The sequence below is a fragment of the Onychostoma macrolepis genome, chromosome 13 (assembly GCF_012432095.1).
Source record: "Onychostoma macrolepis isolate SWU-2019 chromosome 13, ASM1243209v1, whole genome shotgun sequence".
NCBI lineage: Eukaryota > Metazoa > Chordata > Actinopteri > Cypriniformes > Cyprinidae > Onychostoma > Onychostoma macrolepis.
In genome coordinates, this window is record NC_081167.1 from 30,005,567 (window position 1) to 30,033,186 (window position 27,620).

Consider the following 27,620-nt stretch of genomic DNA (forward strand, 5'->3'; position numbering starts at 1 on the left):
TTTAAGTACTAAAATTTAAATAAAAAAATAAAACTAAAATAAAAAAAGCTATATGGAAATATAAAAAAATAAAAATAAAAGAAAGACAAAAGCACATAAAATGACTAAAACTAAAATTAAAATGAATAAAAGCAATTCAAATACTTAATAAATACTATAAAAATACTAAAATAATGGGAAAAGAACACTATATTGAATAATTAAGTAGGAAAGAAAGTTTATGTAATCATACATTTGGCAATTTTGCTTCAAGTAGTGTTGTTAAAAAAATTTACAACTATTAGATTCTAAAAATACTTTTAAAATTAAAACTATTTACGATAATTGTTGAAAAAATATAAATACTGCATAAAAAGCTTCAACATTTTAAATAAGTTGAAGTTGGCCTACTACAATTACTGAAACTAAAATAAATAAATGAAAGCTATATTTTATAAAAAGAAATAAAGGCAAATAACAAAATGAGTACAACTTTAACTAAAATTAATATGAAAATACACAAATAAATGTGTCATTTAAAAATACTTTTATATATATATATATATATATATATATATATATATATATATATACACACATACATACACACACACACACACACACACACACATATATACATATATATATATAAAATGCTAAATGCTAAAATTACTTAAACTGAAAAAAGACAACTATATGGAAATGCATATAAAAAATAAAGTGACAAAAGCACATACAATTATTAAACTAAAACTAAAATTAAAATAAAAGTTAATTCAAAATGTTAATAAATACTATAATAGTGTATAGATAATGCTAAAATAACACTGGTGTCAATTCAATTCAGCTTCATATTTTTACTGAGAAATAGGCAAAAACACTTGTTAAGGATCCACGACTATTTGATGTGCAGAACTAATACACTAGCCGACTAATCAATGACACCCCAAACATTCTGATCGATTCTGATTCCTTGTTAAAGTTGACGTGTGACTGAGGAGTAATGATGAGCACACAACAGTCATATCTGTCATTGTGCCGGTGGGACGTGTCCTGTTCGAGACGAAGCGCTGGAGGAAAAGCATTGGCTTTTCTCTGATTTGTGTCTGGGGATGTAGAATTCCAGGGCAGCGTTTGTCCTATTTGTGCGACTGCTAAAAGAAGAGGCGTAATTTACAACAGCAAACACTGTGTAATCGGTATTCCCAGACGAACCCGCCGCGTCCCTGGAGCATCAGGACTGAGACACACAGACGCTTCATCCTTCAGGTGATCAGTGTTTTATCAGTGAGACTCACAACGTGTCAATTGTGCCCTGAATGGACTTATAGAAGTGGAATTTTACAACTATAATGCACTACTAAACTATTCAAAATCATTTACGGTAATTAAAAGAGTTGAAATAAAATAGAAATATTGCATGAAAAAAGCATAAACATTTGAAATGAATGTTTAAGTTGAAGTACTAATTTCTAGAGTTTTGTAGACAATTTGCTGTTATTTTCATAATTAGGGTACCACATTTACCACATAATGTAATCACGCAAGATACTTCATACTTAGCCGTAGCTTATTGCACTTAAAAACTCTTAATAACCGCACTTTGTTTCCTCACTCATGCATGTTTCTTTATCAGACTAACGTGTCAATAACTTCCAGCAGCACTGTGCTTTTTGTGATTCAAATGTCAAAACAAAATTGCAAAATATTACATAACTTTGAGTAAAGGCACTCACATGGGATTGGAGCGTCGGCCTCCACGGTTTCCTTTTTTGCCGATGACAGGAGTGCCGAAGTGTTCGGGATTGGTCAGAGGAAGCCTGTCGAGCGTCTGGAAGAGAAACAGACATGAGATTTACCAGCCAGTGCTAAAATAAAAATAAAACCATAAAAATACTAGTGCTGTCAAATGATTAATCGCAATTAATCGCATCCAAAACAAAGGTTTTGTTTACATAATATATGAGTGTGTACTGTGTTCATTTATTATGTGTATATATAAATACACACACATACAGTATATATTTATGTATATATACACATTTATATTATTATATTTTATATTATATAAACATACAATCTTTCTTAAATATATACATGCATGTGTTTGTATATATATATATATATATATATATATATATATATACACATAATAAATATACACAGTACACATACATATATTATGTAAACAACAACTTTTGCGATTAATTGTTTGACATCACTAAAAAAAAAATTCCATTACTTGAAATAAAATAAAATATTAAAAAACAAACTTATTTTATTTCTGCTACTTGCCATGGCAACATTCTTCAAATTCATTTACTTTAAATTGATGGACTAAAATAAGTAAAACTGAAATAAAATTAATAAGAAAAAATACAAAAACTTAAAACTAAAATTAAAATATAAAACTTCAAAATATTAATAAAATTACGATAGTATGTCAATGATACTAAAACATTTTTGTTTTTTTTCATTTTGGTTTAGTTTAAAGTATTAAATAACTAAAAATAATAAACTAAAACAAATACAAAAAAACCTAAAATATACAAACTTTAAAATAGATTAAAAGTAAATTAAATTAAAACTCGATTAATTAAAACTTAAAATTTTAATGAAAACAGAAAATATAAAAACAAAATCAAAATATTAACAAAAACTATAATGGTATATGAATGACACTAGATAAAACTGGCATTCATATCCATGGGCGTAAAAAACTATTTTTGTTATTTGAAATAAAATAAAATGTTAGCTGAAATAAAATAAGTTATGCTTAATTATCATAAAAATAAAATAAAATAAAATAAAATAAAAACTTTTTGCAATTTTATCATCAATTTTTCTTTCAGATAGTTGACAAGGCAACATTTTTCATTTTAGCTTGCTTTGAAGTACTAAAATAAGTACAACTAAATACATTTAAAATAATACAAATGACAAAAAAAGGAAAAAAAGTCTACAAATTTTAACTGAACTTAAAGAGAAAACGGAAAAGTAAAAATGAAAATCTAATCAAAATATTAACAAAAGCTATAATAGTACATCAATGATACTAAATAACACTGACGTTCACATACACTGGTGAGTGTTTCAGGCCTTAAACAACTGACAATCTGTTTGAAATCCTTTACTAGCACACTGTTTATCAAACAGAGATGTGATGGTTTCTAATGAAACGCCTCTAATTTTGAGTCATTCCTACAATGCACACGTTTTCATGAACACAGTGCATATGTCCTAATTCAATGGATTAAATGTTAAACTCACAATTTTTGCATAAGAAAAATCATATAAGCAAACACAACGATTAATATACAGTTACTACTTCAGTTTGAGCAGATGTTGCCAATTTTGCAATCAAAAAACAGGCACATAAAGAAACATTCTGAATGTTTCAAACAAAACATGATTTCTTTGAAATATCGTTTTAATTAATACTAAATTCATCGTTTTTTTTCATACGTTCTCAAGATCACCTGAGCGTGTGTCTGAAAGTCTGTTAAACTTCAATAGAAATACATCCTAAATGATATAATCAGCGTCCAGAACAGGATGTGATGTGAAAGTGTTGTGATGTACAGGAGTCTGCTAGCGATCTAAACTAATGAGAAAGCAGAAAGCGGCCTTACCTCACTCTCAGCGAAGTGACGCGCTCCTTTCAGGCAGAGAGACGAGCGCCTGAGGGTCTTCTCATCACCGTCATCAAACACTGAACCCAGGACAGAGAGAGAGAGAGAGAGAGAGACGAGTTATCAGACGCTCAAACGCTCCAGGACAGAGTTACGTAAGATCAGTGCTTTAAAAGAGCAGCTCTCGCTCCGGCCGCCCACTGCTCTTCAGCTTTAATGATAAACTCGCAGTGAACGTGGGAAAGCATGACGGCGGACGACACACGTGGGCCACCTTCTCAATTGAATTATTTATTGATTTAATCAGTACTCTGGTCCTTGATGCACTTCCGGCGCAGTTTCTGTGTGTAAACGGCTGAAGAGAGTCTATATAGTGTGTTTATGAACACTAAAACTGTGAGGAAATCACCAGTTGGCTTGTAGCTTCATTAGGAGCTGCGGCACACAACATGCTTTAAATTGAACTGAAAGAACGACAGCGTCAAATTCAAACCATCTGCTGGAGAAAACATCTGCTGTGACTCACAGGCCTTCATCTAGGGCACATCAAGTTCATTTTCTCTCCATGTTGAGACACATATGTGGATTATAATTCGCATTAAGATATCAAATATGAAAAAAATATATGAGGAATGAAATCATTCTGTTTTATGTTTTGGTGAGAGATGGACACTGACTCATCTCATGTATGATGCTGAGTGACAAACAACCTGTGATGCTTCTCACTAACATAAATGAAGAAAAAGAAAAACTGGCTGATTCAATTGTCACAGGTATAACCCCATTGCTAAATACAAAATATGTGTTCATGACTAGTGTGAAGAACATTTACTAATATTTCAATTTTCTTCACCACCATTGATCAGTGTGACAAAAAAAATTATTTGTTGTAAATTTGTCTCTAGAAATCCTCATTTAAAAAAAAAGTCAATAAAAAAACAAAATATATATAATATAAATATAACAGTGTGTATATTATATACACACACACTATTATATTAAGAATTTATTTTAATAACTTATTTATTATGATCCTAATGATACAAATATTTAATCTGACACTTAATTAAAAATATATATTATATGAAATATAAATATTTGTTATATAATATTATACTGATACTATTATATTTATATATAACCTATTCTTTAATATATATATATATATATATATATATATATATATATATATATATATATATATATATATATATATATATATTAATATAATAAATAACTAAAATATTCAAAAGTTACAATATTATAGTCTAATAAATTATAATTAATATAAAATAATACACATTCTAATTATTGAGCATCTCAGATTGACTGTGCTGCTCTCACATATAAACTAAAGAAAACCATAAAACAAGGATGGAAGTGGCGTTTCCATCTCTGTCTCAGATACATAACCAGCTGAAGACTGATGAGATGTAATGGTCTTACCGACGGTGTACAAACTAGCGTCAGTGAGTTTGTTGATGGTGGCCTCCTGATAGATCCCATCTTGGTTCCTGGCTTCCACCACAGCGCCCACCTAAAACACAAACACAAACACTCATATTTACAGGGTTTCAGTGTGTCGCACCACAGCGCTCCTGACCGGCTGGAACTGGATTCACGCTCCAGCGGGTGTTAAAACATTCGAACTGGAGATAAACAGACTGACATTACTCACAGAGGAACGCCTGTGAGGGATTCTCATGAACTGTTAGATGGGCACGTTACCTTTACAATAAAATACCATATCTGATGATTCTGAATGATTACCCTACGAAACCTGTCGAGAACATGGCCAGGTCACAAAAATAAATAAATAACATAACATGCATGAAGAAAGAAAGCTTATATTAGCACCATTAAGATTTCTTTTAAATAATATTCTCTTGTAGATATTAATATTAATGATTAATATGACTGTAATGCAAAAAGAGAAATATTACAGTGCATGAAGAGAGCAAGCACCATTTTCATGATAGTTAATCTGATTATTAAAATTACTGTAATGTAAAAATGAATAAATAAAAATATTATATACATTTCTACTGTATTTACATGTCATGAAGTATCTGCTATACTGCCTTTAAATTTTCAAATTTTATTGTAAAAATATTTAACAATACAACAAAAATACTGCACTAATTTATTATTAAATATTTACTATATAATTAATGATTTTTTTTCATTATTAAGAACACTATTACAGTAAGAAGAATCAAATAAGAATAATCAATGAGAATTACAATGCAAAAAACTCAAATTAATGAATTAAATGAAAATAAATTAATGAATTAATTTGATCACATCCTGATCTTTTCTTACTGCCAAATATAATAAAATGTCTTCCTTTTTCAGTGTTTTGATTGTAGGAGAAATGTGGACATGTTTTGTTAAGACTCCGCTTCAAAATATATGAACATTTTAGCATAGTTTTACCACAGTTTGCAATTTTTGGCATTTTATTGCTTGTGTGCTCCAAGCGTAACAAATCTGACTTGCGATTTTGCGAATAACCAATAAATAACTAGCCGTGTGTATTAATCATGGAATCAGTCTCGTCCTCAGTGGTTTTCACCTCTTCCAGCCCGTTGTGTTCGCGCTCGAGCTCTTAAGACTTCTGCTTGTAAAGACACTCATGAGCATACTTGTTATTTATTCTCTATGAAAAAGAATTACTAAGTGCTCAAAGCAAACAGTTCTGCCAGACATTAGTGAGATGTTTTCTGATGAGCTGATGGCAGCCGGTGGAGAATAATTACTGTCATATTCATAATCACAGCTACAGATGCAACGGCTGCTGTGCCAGGAGATGTTCAAACAAATGACTGAGCTAAAAAAGTAGAGAATAAAAAAAAACAAACAACATCAATATGAAACAGAGGATTATGCGGATGGCTGGCATCACCGGCACCATCAAACATCAACTCCAGACGAGTTTTAAATCAGAGCGGCATTATGCTGCGTTTCAGGAGCTTGACAGATGTGATCACCGTCTGCTTTCATTGTACGTAAAGAGCAGCGAAGATTCTTTAACCCTATACAGCTACTGTATTTGATATACAAGGCCTCTAAATGATTGACAATCAAAGCTTTGCTGTTAATCCTGTCACACACACACAATCTCATCTGATTGATAGTTTAGACCTTTTTTATCCAGTAAAAGCTCTGTTGCATATGAGAAACATCAAACGAAACAAAGCATTACGAACCGCGCCGGATCATTTATCAGCTCGCGCAGTCCGAGCTCAAAACAGCTTTACTAGGAAACCAAAGTTGATTTTGCGACACTGTTACAGCACAGCGCTGCGAGATCCACAAGAAGCGTTTAAACTCGCCGCAGAATGAATAAAGATTGCTGACAGATTTACTGAGAAGCATTCAAATTCTGCACAGAATTCTGTTATAAACGGATCAAACGGTGCTGATGTAGAAAACCAGAAGCAGTAACGCTAACTGTAACCATCACGTGTTACATTATTCATTTCAGGGTTTGAGAGAAATTCAAGCAATTTTCAATGACTTTCAAGTATTTCACACAACTATCTCCAGCACTTTAAAGTTCTAAAAATAATCCAATTTAAAAGTTATTTTAACGGGACGACCAAAATATACAATAAACAAACACTTATTTAAAATAAAATTTAAAAAGACAGCAAATTACCACTATAACCAGTAGATGGCAGCAGAGGAGCACTTATTGGCTCATTAGTAATTCATTTCCACTTTTTTGCTTTATATTTTGATATTATAAAATCACTATTATAAAATATCAAATCATCAAGAAATCTAATTTTGTCAAAGCTTTGCACTTTTCATGTGTTTGAAGAAAAGTCGCAAAGTGCGTTAAACTTTTTTGCGAGAGAGTTAAGAGCGCTCCTTTTATAATCACTGATGTTGTCGGTCAGTTCAGTATAATACTATAAAAAGAATAAATGGTACATTTAATGAGAGCAGAATTATAATTTTTTCATATGAAAATCAGAGTTTGCACGGTACTGTTGTTAATAAAAGTAAATTGTGTATGGTTCCCAACTCCAATGTGCATTAGCAAGAAATCAACGTGTAATATTATTAGTAACTGCATTTGTTAATGCAAAACAATATTTTATGATTAAATTCATTTTGTTTTTAATCGTCAGGATCATTAACTGATGGACTGGAGTGGTGTGGATTATTGTGATGTGTTTATCAGCTGTTTGGACTCTCATTCTGACGGCACCCATTCACTGCAGAGCATCCATTGCTGAGACACTGATGCAATGCTACATTTCTCCAAATCTGATGAAGAAACAAACTCATCCTAATCTTGGATGATCTGAGGGTGAGTCAAGTATCAGCAATTTTTCATTTTTGCCTGAACTATTCCTTTAAGACACGGTGTAACAGTTTATAAAGCATATAAATGATCAAACAGAGCCTGTATTTGTGCTGCAGGAGGCAGACTGGCTCTTACCTTCAGCACTCCTCTGATGTGTTCATCGTGCACCTCCGCAGTGGACGAGTCAGGTTTGAAGGTGACCTGGAAAGAGCCACACACAGTCAGTGAGGATAGTAAACACGGAAGGGCTTTCCCTAAAGGCCAAGACGCATCGATCGCTCATATCAGGCAGCCAGATCCCCACCAGAGAGAGCCGAACGTCCCTGTGCCGATATCACAGACACACTGTCACTGAATCACTGCGTGTCACAGAAGATAATTACACAGAAAGTGGGGCGGACAAAACATGCTGTGCAAGAGGATGGGATAAAAATGGAGGAACAAGATGTCATATTTCCATAAATAACCACAACACTGCGAGACGTCACACATCAGGCTGCGCAAAATGCAGAAGACTCCGCATCTTTTCGGTTCACAAACTGGAATTTGAATTAAATTGAAACCTTCCTGCATGATGTTGAAATTGAATGACAGGAGGAAGGTTTACTGAATTGCAACTGTAGAAATGCAAAACAACAGCACAGTCAAATATGGGTTTTGTGAATAACCATACATGATGCATTCGCTAGCAACACCAATGTCACAGGTTCGATTCCCAGGAAATGCAAGAACTGAAAAGTGCAACGTAAAGTGCTTTGATTCAAACATAAATGTATTAAAACTAGTGGTGTCAAAATTAGCGTGTTAACGCAGGCCGGCGATACATTTTTTTCCCGTTTAATGCGGTAAAAATATTTAACGCAATTAACAACTAGGTTTTGCCACCCCACTCAAAACTGCTAAAGAATTGAGTTTATTCAGACGCAGGACGTCTTTACGAGAACATCAAATGGGACACTTTTCAGACACGTGCTCCAACTTCACTTCAGCGCCAGGCGCGAGTCAAGCGAGTGTGGAAACGGTACGGGTGACGAGGAGCTTCAGTAGAACATCAGTGAACTGCGGTCAGATGAGATGTTTTCAGGCCATATGTCAGTAAAGACTAATCTTCCTGTCCTGCCAGCTGTTATACTGTGCTCTTAGTCTTCAAGTGCACGCACAAATGTGCCGGCGCATGCTGTATTAGGCTATATTAAAGCGCTGTATCAAACCCAAATGAAATTACAAGTATGCAATGTCGTAGTTATGTCGTCAGTTAAGTCACGAAGTCACAAAAAAAGGCGATTAAAGCTGCCTTAAAACTGTGCATGCAAGTATTTATTTTTTATGAGTCACATGTAAAGCAGTGTCAGATCTGCATCAAGTTCAGCAGCGGCAGTTTTTAAAGTAGAAGCCAAAATAACCTAATAACCAGTGATGTCTGTTAATCAAAGAACAAAAAAAAAAAAGGGGAAATCAATAACTCCTGTAGTTTTACAAACATATTTTTCTAAATTCACCAATACACTTTTGTGATTTTTAAAAATTCTTATAATTGTATTTTAATTATTTAAAATGTATTTACATTTATGCATTTAGCAGACACTTTGATACATTTTGTGATTTATTTTAATACTTTATATTTTAGTAATTTTTATAATTGTATTATTTAGTTGTTTTGTTGCTGTAAACCAAGTTTATTATATTTGCATTCATGATTTAGCAAACCATTTTATTTTTATTTTTTATGCTTTATTTTTTTTACATTTTTATAATTTATTTTAAATAATTTTTATAATTGTATTTTTTTATAATATTATTAGTTTATTATACTTTCATTTATGCATTTAGCAGACGCTTTTATAAATTATTTTAATGATCTTTTTTTTTTTTTTATAATTTCACAGGGGGAAAAAAACAGCATCATAAAAAGCCCAGTACCATTCTGAGATAATCCCATGAACAGAAATATTAATCAAATGTAAATACATTGATTATATGATATGCATAAATGTACTAATAACATGAGAAAGTCCATAGTCTATTAACTCTGTGAAGTCCTTTGTTTCTCACACATGGCAGATGTCTGTGTTTTACAGCCACACATGCATTACTGCAGCTCATAAGCGCTGTGTTGTGAGCAGTTTGTGACTGTCATCAGAGAGACGTGTGCACGCGTGTCTCGTCGTCGCAGGAGATAATAAGTCTCGCACTTCAGCATCTCGCGGCAGTCGTGTCTGATGAAGCTCTGATCGCTCCGCAGCGGTACACACGTGGCCACTGCTGAGGAAAAAAACTCTAATTACAGTCACTGTCAGGACGCATGGAGGAGTCCACACAGATAAAACAAGCTAACTTTAATACCGAATAATAGACTAAATAATGAAATTTGCTTTTTGACAGTGATAAACTTAATCCTTAGACTATGTCAATATGCATTATTAATATTTAAAAAATATAGAAATGAAAATAATAATCCAATATTAAAATTATGCATACAATAAAATATAATGAAAATAAAAACACAATGAAATTATAATAATAAAAATAAATAAATAAAAAAAACACCTTAAGGTGTTAAATAACACCAGCTAAGCCAGCTAAATAACATTATCTTGAGATATTTATATCAACAGAATAAGTTTTCAAAACATCACATTTCCATCACGTTTTGCATTTGGCAGACACTTCTATCCAAAATGAGTTCCATATAAATCAAGGTATATAACTGTTCATGCATTTCCTGGGAATCAGACCCATGACATTAATGTTGCTGGTGCTCTATTTTCTTTTTTGAGCTACAGAACACAGAAAACCAAAGGCTGAAGTCTGGAAGACATACAAACGCATGCACTCGATCAATGAATACGACTGTAGGAATATAAAACAAAAGCATGATGAGCTCCAATGCTCTGCTTTGATTTCTCTGACAAAGTGTGAATGTGCCGTGTAAAAACTCTTTATTCTAATGCATAAACACAGCGAGAGAGAGAGAGAGAGAGAGAGAGAGAGAGAGAGAGAGAGAGAGAGACAGAGACAGAGACAGAGAGAGACAGATGCAATGATGTCATCAGTAGTACAACGGCAGGAATATGATTACAACCTTGAACAAGGTCTCTGGTTTGCGAGCAGGCAGCTAATCACATTTCAGGACTATGAGAGAGGAATTATAAAACATCAGAGAGCCATCAGGAGGAACGCATGAGGAGAGAGACCAGAGCAGACAGAAAGAGGGAAGCTGGATTCCTCGGAAGAGACCGCAATGAAAACATTCATTACCCGACTCCATTTTCTCTCCAACTTCACAACATTTCACAATAATGCAAGTCCAAATACATATTTTTAAAATAAATTATTAGTTTTATTCAAAAGTGACAGTAAAGACATTTATATAGAGATTTTTTAATATAATATAATATAATCAGAAATGTTTCTTGAGCGGCAAATCAGCATTTCTGAAGGATCATGTGACTGGAGTAATGATACTGAAAATTCAGATTTTATTGCAGCAGTAAATTCCATTTTACTATGCATTCACACAGAAAACAGTTATTTTAAACTGGAATAATATTTCACAATTTTTCCTGTATTTTTGAGCAGAAGAGACTTTTTAAATTAAATATATAAATTTAGAATAAATAAATAAAAATAAATTTAGAAACATCAGACTGGCATTGTTTACTTTCAAAAGCATGGATTAACAATACAAAAATAACCAACCAAGATACAGACCTCCACCTTTATTTACTGTATTCGTTTTTGACATCTCAAACATGCACAAGTCTTCTCTAATCATTGATCATCCATATAATCAAAACATGTCTTCAAATGATCCCAAACAGCAGCAATAACGGCCCGTTTGTGGCTCACCTTTGCTTTGACGAGTCTCTTGGCGGTCTTGATCTTGGCCTCACAGAACGCCCCTCTGTATTTGGCGCTCACGTCAGTGCCAACGGTCAGGTAAGGGGGCTCCTCCAGTGTCTGAACAACAACAAACACAAAACATGTGTGAATTTCATTGCCGATTAATGATAATGTGGCATAAGTAAGGAAAAAAAAAAGTCTGTTTGTTTAAAGCATGTAAGGTCAGGCGTATGCACTGGAGAAATGAGTGTTCAGAGCACTAAAGCACAGTTCAATCACCCTCGTCCCGAGCGAAAAACTGCTGCACAACTCCATTCACTTCACATAAAACAACAACGTGTGCTGGATACCGAACATGATGATGTATGCATACCGCTGTAAACCTCTTTGAAATCAAAATGCATCTAGGAAACAAAACAATGAGAACTAGTAGTGAGAAACAAGTGAGAAAGGGAAGAAAAATGAAGCCATAAGAAAATACTGAGGGTGTAATGGTGTAGCAACGTCTGAATATGGAAACTGTTTGGCATTAAAATGCATCACAAGTTATCGGATTACAGCTATGGAAAAAAGCTAGCGTGAAGAAAATAAGAAAGGTGTCTGCCACAATATGAATTATGAATTTTAATACAACAGCAAAAAGCTATCCTACTAAACACACTCCTGAAGTTAAATAGTAACAACTCAATATAATAGTACATATTATAAATATTTATGAATGAAAAAAAAAGTATGAAAAAAGAAATAATTGCAAGCAACAGAATAAATATAAACAACAAACTTGGTTTTCAACTTGTATTTTCAAGAAACATTAGCCCCTTTCACACTGCACGGTGGTCCCGGAAAACTGCCGGAGTGCCTTCTGTGTGAACGCAAACACGTCCCGGGATTGATTCCGGGATCGATCCCAGGTTGGGGACCTAGTAACATTGCCAGGGGTTCAGTCCCGGAAAGATCGCTGTGTGAACAAAAGCCGGATCAATGCCGTAAAGGGTGTGTCGTAGTGATGACACGCACATTATCGTGTGACTGTTTTACCAGGTGTTTTGAAGACAGATCAATGTTCGCGACAAAAAAATGTGTGCAAACTGTAATGAAGCAGAGATCAGGGAGCTCCCCACTATACGCGCTGTGAAACGGTACGCGTCACATTACCCCTCACATCGTAATGTCACGTGTCTTTACGGGATGTGTGTGAACGCACACACATATTCCAGAAAATCACTGGCAGTGTGAATGAACCAAAATCAAACGATCCCGGGACAAATCACGGAACACATTATCCGTGTATTTTCCGGAATCTCTGTGTGAAAGGGGCTATTCAGAAAGAAAAAAAGACAAAGAAAAAAAGAAAGTAATCAAATGTAAAATAATACTACTTTAATTAAAAACAGAACATTCATAAATGTTTATTCACACATCATAGTATTTCTAATATTGCATTAATATTTAAACATTGCCTTTAAGTATTTGAGTAAGCATTGCTTCAGGATTTCTCAGTAATTATTTAAAGACAGATTAATTAAAACAAAATGAATAAAGAAAAATTACAAGCATTAAAACAAACATAAACAGCAAATGAGTAACAATGCTTGCTGGTTTTTAAGTATTTCAAGTTATTTCTATCAATGCAGGTACTATTTAAGCAAACATTCAGAAAATAAAACAAAAAGTGATGTAATATAAAACTATTTATGAAATTGGTGAATCAGTTTTATATTGGTATCACTGATATAGAAGTTAAAATTTCATTTTAATTTTAGTTAAAGTTTTAGTAACTTTGTTTTGTTTTTGTCATTTTAATTGTTTTTAATTCTATGTCTAAATTTTTATTTCAGTTTTTTTTTTTTTTTTTTAATAAACCAAGTTAAACTAAAATGTGAAATATCACCTTGGCAGCTGGAAAAAAAAAATTATATATATTTATATTTCAGTAAATGTTTATTTTAATGTTTTATTTAACTATAACAACCCTGATTTGAATCACCAAATCAACTTTAATTTCATTTACTTTAAATTAAATATTATAATTTAAACTTAATCAAAATGAAATTGGACCATCTCACAGACTGTACTATGCCATAAAGGCCACATATATTCTGTTGAAGTGAGAAAAATAATCAGAGATAATGTTAGAAACGCAGCAGCATTCATCTCCGTGTGAACACAGTATTAACGCTCCGGTTATGCCACGATCTCTGGTATTCTGTGATCTCTGAACATACATTACTCTTGGTTTTTATTTCTCTTAAGATGAGCGCAAGCGCGGGAACAGCATGTGTAGGTGGAGCGGCTCTGTGAAGCTGTACCCTGACGACCCATCTCTCGTGTTTGAAGAGTCTGTGCTTTACTAGAGAACAGGCCGAGCGATAACCGACCCACTCACGCACTAAACATCTTAACCAACACAGAGACAAGGGTCCCCAAGAGACACCCAGACTTCACAGCTGAAACACCACATCCTCCACGGTTTCTTCATGTCCTGACGTGTCAGTGATCGGGACTTTGGGATGATTGGTTTCCGGAAACAAAAGCAAGCCTTTTCCTCAAAAAAATGGACTTTTCTTGAGAGCCTAGATTAAATTTCTGACCAGAGTCGAAGAACCTTAATCATGGACAAACACAGGAATATTCATCTGAATGATTAACACTGGAAAGAAATAAATAAATAAATAGGCGTAGAAACTATTTTCACTAGTACATTTTAGGGCTGGGTAAAACAAAAAAGTATCTTGATTCTCATTTTTACAATTCTATGGAACTGTTTTGATAGAGGCACACAACATTATTTATTATTCAGACATCGTTCTTTAAATACATGAAGTATCAGCTGGATACAAAGTGGTTTTCGACCACTGAAAATGGGTAAAATTCAACAATCTTGGAGCTGCATTGAGATCCCCATATCTCTGGGACTGAATGATACAGGGCCTTAAAAATGAAGATTCCAAAAGAAAGGTTTATTAAGAACTAGAATCTAAAATCATATTGAGATATCTTTACTACTTCCTGAGTTACAGGCGCGCAAACTTTGGAAAAGGAATATTTATGGCACTCGGACAGGTATCTTCTAAGCAGTTGTTTTGACAGAAGGAAATGAGATACATTTGTAGTTTCAACATCATTTGTTCTTCAGACATTCCTCTTTAAAAGAAAAGTAGTATCATCTGAATGCAAAGTGACCAACATTTGGTTTTGACCACTGGAAATGTGTACAATTTAACACTTTACTCCAAGAGCCAAATTGAGATCCCAATATCTCTAGAAATATGGCCTTAAAATGAAGATGCCAAAAGGAAGGTTTGGTAAGACCCAATATCCTAAACATCATTATGCTATCTTTAATACTTTTTGAGTTACAGGCATGCAAACTTTGGAGAAAAGTGCTTTTTTAACTTTAGTTAGTGTGTAATGTTGCTGTTTGAGCATACACAATATCTGCAAAGTTACGACGCTGAAAGTTCAATGCAAACGGAGATATTGTCTTTCAAAACTATTGCAGTTTAATGCCTACAAATACGGCCGGTAGGGACTACAACAAGCTTCTTCCCGGGTTGGTGACATCACAAACCCCGACATTTACATAAACCCCACCCCCGGGAACATGCAACAAAGGGGGCGGGGCCATGTTGTGCTGCTTTAGAGAAGAGGAAGAGTTGTTGCCATGTTGCCAAAACTAGAGGTGCACGGAAAAAATATATTCATATATGAATCGCGATTCTGTCTTCTAAAGATTCTAAAGTTTCAAAAATCAATGTTCTAAAGCAGCGGTTCTTAATCCTCGCGTCCCCCTGCATCTCTCTCTCGCTCTCATTCAGATCATCAGCTCCTTCAATAAACTGTGTTCCAATTATACACTTTGTGTGTATTGACAAACAGACACTTTTCACATAGCTACGAGAAGCATTAAACATGGATGTGCACACGGTTGCCGTGGCAGCGAGCAATACTTGCTGGCAAACATTTCTTACTGTTACAAAAATGCTAAACGCAAACATGTATTCTGCTGTATTAAAACTCCAATCAGGATAAAATCGTATATTAGAAGCTAACATAAGCAGTATAATTTACAAATAACAGCGTATCTAAAAGTATGAGACAACAACAAACATTTTGAAACTTCCTGTAAGAGCCGAGCTTGCACAGGTTCCGCGCGATCCTCGATATTCTCTGTCTCTCAATCGAGCTCAAATTGATAAGCAATATTGACGATGCCACATTCTGAGCTGAGGAGCGTGACGTTTCTGAACGCACACTGACGGTTTAGCCAATCACAACACACTAGGCCAGCTAACCAATCTGAGCCCATCGCGTATTTCTGAGGGAGGGGCTTCATAAAACCAGGAAATCATCAGAACGTTTATGAAAGAAAGGACAGAACAAAGTTTTTTTTTGTTTTTTTTTAAACAAAGCATTAACACCCCATAACACAATCAAGCCTAGAAAAAAAGCAGTCAACCACCCCTTTAATAAATACTGTAACAAATATATTGCTTATTGTTAGTTAAAACATTTGTGTCCCTATGCCACTGCTGAAAAACTGGCATGCATGGAGGATTGTTTTGTAGTCGTGTTCTGAAACTGAATTGTGAGGTGTTTCTGCATAACAAACACTCAGTCTTTTCATGCAACGGTTGCATTAACCTTCAGCAGAGAAAGTGAACAGTGAGAACAGAAAAACCCATCATACTAGCTCTAAAGCGTCAGTCAATTAAAGCCAGCTGCTCAGTTTAAACTCCCAGCTTAAACAAACCCATGACAAACCACACAGTGCCAGATGACAAGAGCCTTACACCACACAACAGCTAATGATTCTGATGATCACATGATGAACAGCATGATAGCATGTGTTTTATGCTCTTTAAATGCCATCAGATGTATAACACTTAGTCAACTACATGCGGCTGGACTACATACACTGGAATGATCACAGAAGAAAAGACAGGAAAACCCAAACATGCAGTTGTTATAGTCTTCCAAAAGGGTTCCTAAGGCTCCTTAACACAAAATTGTGCAAAGAAATGAGCAATGGACAGGTCTGATTCACACAGTCTTCTAAAACAAGAGAAGCTTCATAGAAAACCTGTTACGACTGATAACAACAGTTTAACTAAACAGAGCTGTGATTTAGTTATCGTTGGCACTACAAAGAACTTAATCAATATGCAAATGAATAGCATCACTACTACAACCGCCCCAGTGATAGATAACATTATACCATTTCTACAAAATTCATTGTAAAGCCATCCGAACACACAGAACTTCCATTGCCTTAAAATATAAATAATTAAAATCATTTAATCTAAATAAAAAATAAATGAATTAGATTTTGAAATTATTAATTAAAAAAATTGCTATAAAGTAGCAGAAATTGTGATAATGGGAATCACAGACAGACAGACTCGATATTCAGTTTGGCTTATAGTAACTTTTGATTCACTAAAAAGAACCAAGCAACTGATAAGATTCATTCATTTGTGATTCGGTATGCACTGATCGCTATATATTTAATGCTATAGATTCAGTAGCAGTGAAACATGATTAAAATAATATATAGTTCAATAAGTGAGTCAGATTAATTTAATAACTGTTCTGGGCTGCATCTTCCCAAAATCATCGTAAGCCTAAATTGATCGTAGCTCCATTGGTTTCAATGGGTCTTCGATGTACTTAAGCTTACGTTGCTTTTGGGAAACACAGCCCTGGCTGATTCAAGTGCTTTTGATTCACTGAAAGTGACTCATAAGAATCATTCTTTTATTCAGTAGCAGTCTTGGACTTAACAGTACTTTAAGTATTTGGTACTAAAATTGAAGATTGAAAACCAATGAACCAATGAATAAAATCATTTAATTCTGGTACTAGGGCTGCACGATTAATCGAATGCGATTGTCATGCACATCTTGTCAGTAAAGCCGGTTCTGTGATCAGTAGTAAATCACCTGCTTTCAGGTGGAGCAGCATTTACTACACAGAGCTGTAGTTCTCTGACAAGATATGCAAAAAATAAATAAATAAATGGCAGACCACATAATCGTACGATTATGAAATCGGAAAAAAAAAAATTTGTTCGCGTTAATGACAGCTGTTTGCGTAGCTTCTCTGTGAAGGCTCTGTGTAGTAAATGCTGCTCCATCTGAAAGCACGTGAAAATACCACATTTAATAACATGTTTTTACTCCAAACTCACTTCATAACGTTAGTCGAGCGTTTGAAATAAATCCTTCTGTGAGATGATATGGCTTCTTACACAGAATATGGCACACAACATATTTCATAGTGTTCCAAGCAGTGATAAAGTGAAAGGATAAATGTCGATTAGCATTGCATTATAGATAGGGATGGGTACCGAGAAACGGTATTTTTTTGGACCGGTACGTAATTGGATCAATACCGGACTACCGATAAGCTTCAGGATAAACAATACTGTTATCGATACTTGGGTTGTTTTATCTTCGTATACTTCAATGTTAATGACGAATTAGAAGCACTTGAGAGTTAAAACAACTTGAGAGTGAGTAAATGACGACACAATTTTCATTTTTGGGTGAACTATTAATTTAATGTTAATAAAATAAAACACAAAGAGAAAAATAACTCGCTACTGACTGAAGAACTTTAATACAGTTGCTAAAATTCAGCAGTATTAAAATAACTTTCCACATCATATATTTTTGCACCAAATAGTATCGATAACAGTATCGATAAGTACCGGTATCGATAAGCAGTATCGTATCGATAAAATGTAAACGATACCCATCCCTAATTATAGATATACTTTATTATAATGAAAATTATAATAATAAACTCAGATAAACCATATATTGCAGTAGTCGTGTGTTTATTAGTCACGTTGAATCAATGAAAGTAGTTAAATCGTCTGTTTATTCAGCAACCGCTATAGGGATTTCCTGGCTTTCTTCTGCGGGGCGTATTTGGGGTTTCCACATGAGAGCGCCCTCTGGCCTTCGGATGGAGATTTACTGCTGATCACAGAACTGTGCTTCACTGAAAGCAACTCATGACAATCGCAGCTTCTGTTTAATCATGATTTCGTTTTCATTTCAATTTATCGTGCAGCCCTAGCTGGTACTATTAACAACTTCCTTCTGTAATATTTTAAATAAATTTTCTGTAAATATGCAGCTGATATGAAGTTGTACATACAATTTCCTTCAAATGTATAACAGATCTCGCTTCCGCTAGGGTTCCCAGCTTCCCACACGGCGAGCCGCAGATCGTCACAAACTCTCTCAGTCTCCAGAAGGAACGGTGGCGCTGCCAAAGAGTCAAGTACCCAGCCTGCTCTGCTCCACTGGCCCATCCTGTGGCTCTCAGCCTGACGGGGTATCAGCAGACACGCCACAGATGTTCATTAACATCTCACAAACGGCCCTGACAATCTGCTCTTAGATGACTGCCATCAGTCCTCACGCGCTCCAGAGAAACAGAGAAACAACAGTCAGTGACGGCGTGCCGCTCTGCAGCGCCGCACCAAAACAACCACAAAACACAAATAAATCATGCACACATTTAACAATGAAGCGTGTTATTTCTATACTGTGCACAACATGCAAGAGCGCGGTTTCATCTACTGAAGCACACATGACGCTCTCACTACATGAGGACATGAATATGTAAACTTCATCTCCAGAGCTGCTCTGAGAGTCACTTCATGAGCATTTTACCGTTTCATTTGACAAAACCTACTGTCATATCATACACACACAGAAACTGAAATGTCTTCACCGCAAACTGTCAAAAAAAAAAAGTCTAGTTTGAACGGAAATTATGACAAATATTACTATTCTACAGTAATAATAATAATTATTTAAACTTTAATTTTTAAGGACTAATCACACAATTATTTGTCCTTGTTGTGCAGCACGTTGTTTGTCTAACTTATTTGATTAAAGATAAAATACGTTTGCTTTATGACTTCATTTAATTACACAACACAAAATTTCTGAAAAAAATAAAATAAAATTCATAGGGCCCTATTATTATAAACAAATGAATAAATTAAATTGGTTTTATGAATTGTTTTCCATTTTAATGTTTTAATCAAAATAATTCAGAGAAATTAAAACCGAAAACAAAGAATTTGGTGTTTTAAGAAAAACAAACAAATTGTTACATAAATTGTATATGTTTCATGACTTCAATTAATTAGAAATGCTTTTTGATTAATACAATTTAATTGGAGTATTACAATGAGAAGTCCAGAGAAATTAAAACAGGAAAAAAATAAAAAGAAAAAGAAAATAAAAACAGCAAAATAAAATGTAAAAAAAAAAAAAAAAAACACTATTGGGAAAAAACATGCAACAGAATTTGGGGAAAAATAACAGATTTCATGTGGTCCTACAAAATATGCAGTATACCACCAGGGAAACCCACAATGCTCAACATGACTTTCCACTTATAAATAACAATGAAGCCACTAATGATACATGTTCAAATGTTTATCTTTGCATAATGCAACTTCATATGCTACTATTTAAAACTATTATACATTTACACATAGCACAATTTTATTCAAACCAACATAAAAAAGATGGGGGGGGGACTACATTAGGAACCAAGATAGAAGTACTACTACTTTTTAATAATAGTACACCAGTATTTCATTTCAAATATAGCTAGTGTATTCAGAAAGCTGGTCTACAAGTTTACTTATAACTCTCTTCATAATAAACTGGTACATAAACTGGTGCATAATTGAATCATTTAAAACAGGAAAAACTTCACTTAAGTATCAAATCAGGAGCGTTTGATTTAGTAAGCACTTACTAGGGCTTCATCTGTTGTGTTTAATAAAGGATGGCGAGAGATATTCAGCCTCAAAACCCATTTTAGCAAATTTGGACACAGATGGTGACCAACTGGAGATGTGTGAGAGCTGAAGGTCAGGAGGCCTCGAGCAAACACACTTATTACTGGAGCTTCTGGCTTCATATAGTTGAAGCCCTTAAGGTGTTTTCAGCTCATGCACGATCAGAGCAACCCTCCACTTCAAGAAGAGTTTATTTCAGCAGTTTAACTTTCAAAAATCCTTCGAATCTCCTTCAGTGAGGCGTGCAAAAAAAGCACACGGTGTCGAGCATCTGAGTACCCAAAACCGGGTTTTTATGAGCATAATCTGCTGAGTTCATGAGTGTTACATCAGCTTTGGGTTTACAGCCCATAATCACTATCTCTAGACATTTCAAAAGGGGAACAGGAGTATAACGGGATATTATATATTCGCCCTCATGTCGTTTCAAACCAGTTATGACTTTAAATTTCCTTTAAACAAAACAACAGCAACACCATGAAAGTAGTCAATAAGACTTGCAATATTCATCTGAAGTCATACACCCATACAATAGCTGTGCCTAAGGAAAAAATCCTTTTTAAACCTTTACAAATCAGACACTAGGAACTGTTGATGTATGGGAAAAGAACTGGTTGAAGAGTTTGGAAAAGGGTGCATGATATTGGAAAAAACTGCCAATATTTTAATTTTCTGCAATATATTGCGATATATAAAAAAATAGCCTTTCAAAAATATTTGAAAGAGTTAGTGGGGTGATTTTTTTGGGAGTGCATCTATATAGAAATTTAAAAGTAATAAAAAAGCTAAAAATAAAATAATTACTAATAACAAAATAAAAATAATAAAAATAATTACTTGCCTCACCACAATAAATAAATAAAATAAATAAATAAATAAATAGATTAATAAAAAATAACTAAAAAATAGAATGAATTTCTAAAATATGAAAATAATCATTGTTGTTGTTTTGATCCATGTAACAAATGAAATTTAAAAATGTTAAAAATGAAAATGGAAAAAACTAAGTTCAAACATTAATGAAGGTGCAGAAATTGAATAATCAAATGTAAAATAACACTGCATACTCTTGCACTAAGCCACATCACAATAACAATTTTATTTTGATCTATCATGCAGCTCTAACAACATGAGGGTGAGGAAGACAAAGACTATTCCTTCAAGATTATAACAGTCTAACTTTAAGATGGCATTCACACAGAAAGCATTGATTAATTTAAAATAAAATCAAGATGCTGGGCAGTGAATTGGGGGGGGGAAGTTGTTGTTTTTTTGTTTTTTTTTTACATTAAGTGCATTTTTTAAATAATTTAAATAAGTTTGATGTCTTAAAAGACATGAGAGCAACAGTCAAACACATCCTCATACACACACTTGTGCATGTTTATATAGAAAAACAATGGAAAACAGGCAAAGCGTACATGGAAAAACGCATTGTGTAAATGGCCATTAAGTTATTTATATATATAGAATGCACTTGAGCTATGAGTGATCGAAAGCATATAATGTTCATAAACAAATATAATCAATCATTTTTTGTAAGCCAATTTGTGGAAGCAAATGACAGATCATCACCTTCAAACTATTACGCATATTAGCATTTTTTTCCCCCAAAGATGACCAAAATGAACCACTTGAACGTACATGCATGAGGTCATTTCCATCCACACACACACACACACACACGCCTGGCTGTCAAACACAAACCCTTCAGACGAGGCTACTGCAAAACGTAACGCTTGGAACTGTATCAGCCAGCAGCAATTATGCTAAATGTTAGCAGCATGGAGCAATTTGAGAAAACAAAGTGAAACGTCGCCCAAACATGATGAGGAAGAACTTCAGTTAAGCAATCTGTTAGGCAAAAATGTAAAACAGAGTTTAGTTGTTTACATCTTGCCACGTTAACAGAATTTAGGCGCGCTCATGGCGATGCATTCATCAGTGATTTCAGAACTAATGCTTCAATCAGAATTTCTTCAGTTTTCCAATATAAGCTTTACTTTTACAGATGATTTGTGTAGCACTGAAGGATGGCATTCAACGAGTCACAGCTGTGAGCGTCACGGTAGGAGCTCTTTAGGTAAGATATGTGGCTTTATTCAAGGCAATTAGTCAATACTGGCAGATCAAGTCAGTGGAAGAGGGAGTCGCAGGCACTTCATTCCAACATAAACACCTCATTAGTTCGCAGAGCCGCCTCGCCTGGGAACCGACGCGGCTGCATAATGTTTACATGACCATCCCTTGGCAATACAAGGCTGTGTTGGAATCTGTTCGGCTGCGCTTTCCCGAATCCCCCTTGCATTTTCACACTGCCGAACAGAGGGATGATAGTTAGACACGAGGACAAGTTTGGGTTTGGCAAATCTCTACACGACCAGAGCAGCCCGATTGAGTGATGGATCTATTGTGTTTTGCTACAAGAGCACTGGATTGGTCCGGAGCAAACTGCGAGACCTCAAAAAACCCTTTTTTAATAAACTTGACTTGTTATTTTCCTCTCAGCCGCAGCGTTCGGTACCTTGATGTTCCTGAGCGTGTTTTCGTAAGATATGACTGTAATTTCTTGCCATAACCCATCAAAAAATAAACTATAACAAAGAGTTACTGACTCATTTCCTTCCATTGAATTCTGATTAAACAAATACAAAAGAAGTACTTTGTCGCTCTATGACGTGAAACGGCTTCTCTGAATCTTCAAATAAAATGACCTTTCAAAAGGAAAATAAGATTAGGAAATAACAAACTGATATATTCAGCAACTCTAGATATGATTTTACATTGCTTAAATTAAATTATGTCAATTGGGTTTTTTTCACCTGTTTGAGCCTCTGCTAGACAAACACTAAGTCTGATTGCTTGTAAAAAAAAAAGAAAAGCATAAGCCACTTTAAGTAACATTTATGCTCATTGACTTCAACTCAAAAACTGCTAGTAAATTTCACAATTACAAGCAAATGGCGAATAACACATTGAATTCATTTTGAAGCAGAAAGACTGAAATAGTAGTTTCCTGTTATTTTTTTACAGTGTTTAGTAAAAAATAAAACCAATCATAAAAATGACCGATACTTTTGATGTATTAAAGGGACCGTTCTGCCAAAAATTAAAATTCTGTATGGATATACTCAAGTTACGGATTTACGGGAACCGCGGGACCTGACCAGATTTCTTGCGACGCGGGATTAAATTCCTGAATAAAACAGCGGGGAAAAAAAATAGCGGTCGGTAACTCCGGTGTAATTTGAACGTCCAGAACAGCATATCTGCGCTTTATTCTTATTCACTCAGGACAGTAATGCACGCGCTGCACGCACGGACCAGTGCTTTCTGCATCACGCATTTTATTTGCGGGGTCTGTGCGCAGCATGTGCGTAACGATGCTCAGAGCAGGCTGTAGCCTACCGGTGGTGAATATACGGCGAATATATGAGTGACAGCAGAAGTGTGGATGAGCTCTCCTTGAAGAATGTTCAACTCGGTTTTGTTTATATTTTGCTTAGCCTAGAATTTTGAATGACAGACGTCGTATTTATTTATTTTTCTCTGCGACACTTTTCCTACTGTGTTAACAGCAAAATGTTAATAAGAACCTACTTTTTTTTTCCACACTTTTTCCTATTGTTTTGTAAATGTTAAAGAATTGTATGCTGACCAGATGAATAAAAATAAGAAATACAATTTTTGTTCAACATGTTTATTTTCTCTGTGACACTTTTTTTTCCTACTGTGTTGGCAGCAAATTCTTACGACATTCTTAAGGGTGCGGAATATAACCTTGCGGGAGCAGGACTAAAAAAAACAGTCCCGAGCAGACCTCTACTACCAGCAACTGTTTGATTATCAACAGTGTTGGGGGTAATGCATTACAAGTAACGTGAGTTACATAATCAGATTACTTTTTTTTTCTTCTTCAAGTAACACATTACTTTTTAATTTACAAGAAAATATGAGTTACCTGATCATTTCACTTTTGCTGTGAAAGGGCTTTTACTAGGGATGCAACGATTATAGATTTTGCTGGTACGATTATTGTCTGAGGAATAATCACGGTTTTACGATTATGATGATTATTATGCATTTATTAATTTCCCAACATTACTAATGTATAAAATCACATGAACACTCTTTAGATGTTAGTGTTATTTATTGCTAGCTTTTGAAACAGAAATAACACCGTAAACAATACAGCACAAAATAATAATAAACAAAAGACAAACAAAAGTCCATCTCTCCCATTAGAATGAAAAAAGGTGACCGCTGATCTGAAAACATCCATGACAGTATTTCTCTTTTGAAAATAAGAAATGGAAACAGATCACAAAAGTATTTAATGTTTTCAGTTTGTAGGCTACATTATTTACATTTCTTTTGGACCTGGGGTAGAGAATTTGGAATTTATTTTATTTTTTTACTTGTGAATAATACTACAATAACAAAGTTAATTAAGTATTATTAATATACGACTAATATTAACTTTATTTATCTCACAGGGGAAATGTTACTAATGATGGAAATAAACTGAAATATTATTGTAATCAACTGTCATCCATACGTATTCATTTTAATAATCTTCATAATAATTCATGATTTTACATGTGGCCTGAAAAAATCATGTCTACTGTTTTGGTTTGTGAGATCGGAGATCGCGCTGCGCACACATACAAGCATTCAGGAGGACAAACTTCTTGAGAACGCTGCGCCGCGACTTTTAATAATAAAATAGATTAAATAGCCTACTGGAGAGACACAGACGCAGGTAGGCTAATTCACACAGGCAACTGTCACCTCTCTCTCTCTCAATCGAATAATTAATTCAAGTAGCTAAATATTAGAATTAATTCAATCAAATAAATGTGATCTTACCGCACTATTTCATCTCATTCTGATCTGAAGCGGGCAGAATGCTGAGCTAACGAGCCGTAGCTTCGCGTCAGGTGGTTCTCGCCTTCACGTTGTGCATTAAAATCGTTCAATGTACAGCTAGCCGTGCATGATCCCTTGTGCATTCGCTCTTTAGCAGCAGTTTTTTTTACAGCAATATTTAATTGACACCTTGGTCATTCTTGGTGTACCGAAAATGGTCTCACACTATCGACAGGCATTTCGCTGGTGGAAATAAAGCGTCGCTGTGTAGTCCTTCTGTCACTAATCTAATGCATGTAGTAGCCTCCGTGTCTCTGATAAGCACGCCATTTTAAGCTGGTGCACCGCTAGTGTAACTTCGTTTTCGTTTTGCGCAATCTGCAACAGAAGAAACACTCGGTTTAGCGGAACCTTTACGATTAATTAACCGTGACGTTTTAAAGCGCGCTTAATCGCGAAACCGGTTAAATCGCTGCATCCCTAGCTTTTACAATTGCCAAAATACAACTTTTTTATATTAAAAACAAACAAGCAAGCCCTGCCCAGATTTAAAACGTAATGCAAAAGTAACATAACATTACTTTCCATAAAAAGTAACAAAGTAACACAATTAGTTATTTTTTAGGGAGTAACGCAATATTGTAATGCATTACTTTTAAAAGTAACTTTCCCCACACTGCTTCAAAATACCTTCTTTTGTGCTCGGCAGAAGAAAGAAACTCATACAGGTTTGGAACAACTTGAGGATGAGTAAATAATTCAAGTTTGGGTGAACTGTCCCTACCTAATTCGTCTTAAATCACTTTGCTGTTAAAAAGTTGACAAATGATCCAAAACAGCAAACCAGAAATTCTATTGGCTTTGCTCTAAATGAACACATCAGTGTTGTTGTACTTTCACGAGTCACGCCTTTGCAGAGCGAGTATCCATTACTCTAGAATAGCTAACAAAGAGCAGCACTCATGTATTTTCTGGATGGTGCAGCCGGATTCTGCTCAAAGGCAGGGCCGCGTGTGCAGGAGAGCACAGGAGTTTCCTCCGCGTTGCCATTTGCATTCGGCTGCAGGAACTTTGGCCAGCAGTGTAATGACTTCAAAATCCTGCACTGCGCTGCCAACGTTATTACAAACTCCACTCAAGTGAAGGTTATATAACCTGAAAAGCTGAAACTCCAGAAAAGCTATTGCAATATTGGCGACTTTGTGCGAGGGGAAAACAGTTCCTTGTGTTGGCTGTTTTACAGCTTTTCGATTCACCTACCTCTGCTGGGGTGGAAAACTCTCCCCTGCCGTCCACCGCCTGATTAAACACATGTGTTCGGCCGGCCAGAGTAGCTGCTCTTTTCTCTGACAATGAGCATGTCAACAATGGAAGAGTGAAGAGATACTACTAAAATAAAAGACAACGCACCAACATCATAATGTGGTGGACAATAAACAAGTAATATTAACAAAATCATGTTTTAGTCCAAAATCATCATAATAATTTGGTAAATATGAGTGAATAAAACGGGCTGGCACTGGCTGTTAATTGTTTTTTTAAGGAATTGCAACAGAATTTAAGTGACATTAAATCATGAAGCTTTTAACAAACAAGGGGAATCTAATTTTTGAAGTCAAAAACAACCTGGTCATATTATTATTATTTTGTTTATGTGGAAGATGGCGGCAACTGCAAATAAGTAAAAGGCACTGAATGAACGAATGAATACTCAAAATGACACAAATATAAAAAAAAAAAAAAATTGTATTAGTATTAAATTATTAGTAAACAGTTTATTAACAACAGTAATTTAAGGTAACATTAGAGACCATTTTAACTGTGGTAAAATAACTAATTTTACATTGCTTTAATTTTATTTTACAAATCTTATTTTTTGGAAAGTAAAGGGGATCTAATATTGATAATAACATTGAAGACATTGTATGATTATTCCTTAAAGATAAGGTTTTAATTGTTTTAGTAGTAGTCGTCTATTACATTCTGCCCAATGTCTTCAAGTGAAACCGAATCTTTATTTTGACGAGTTGCCGTGAATACCTTTACATTTCTGTGTGTATATGATATGAGGATAGTTTTTCTCAAATGAAACGGTCAAATGCTCATGAAGTGACTCTCAGAGCAGTTCTTGAGATGTTGTTTG

At 34.6% G+C, this 27,620-nt stretch overlaps 1 protein-coding gene across 3 annotated transcripts in view; it reads right to left on the reverse strand.

Annotated features, from left to right (window-relative positions):
• Window positions 1-27,620, reverse strand: part of arid4b (AT-rich interaction domain 4B) — an 88,066-nt gene that overhangs the window by 41,530 nt on the left and 18,916 nt on the right. For all 3 annotated transcript variants that reach the window (XM_058794904.1, XM_058794905.1, XM_058794903.1), the window contains exons 3-7: window positions 11,779-11,889; window positions 8,065-8,130; window positions 5,058-5,148; window positions 3,612-3,691; window positions 1,716-1,810 (exon numbers count right to left, since the gene is read on the reverse strand). In XM_058794904.1, coding sequence (XP_058650887.1) covers window positions 1,716-1,810; window positions 3,612-3,691; window positions 5,058-5,148; window positions 8,065-8,130; window positions 11,779-11,889 — 443 coding nt within the window. The remainder of the gene's footprint in view (window positions 1-1,715; window positions 1,811-3,611; window positions 3,692-5,057; window positions 5,149-8,064; window positions 8,131-11,778; window positions 11,890-27,620) is intronic.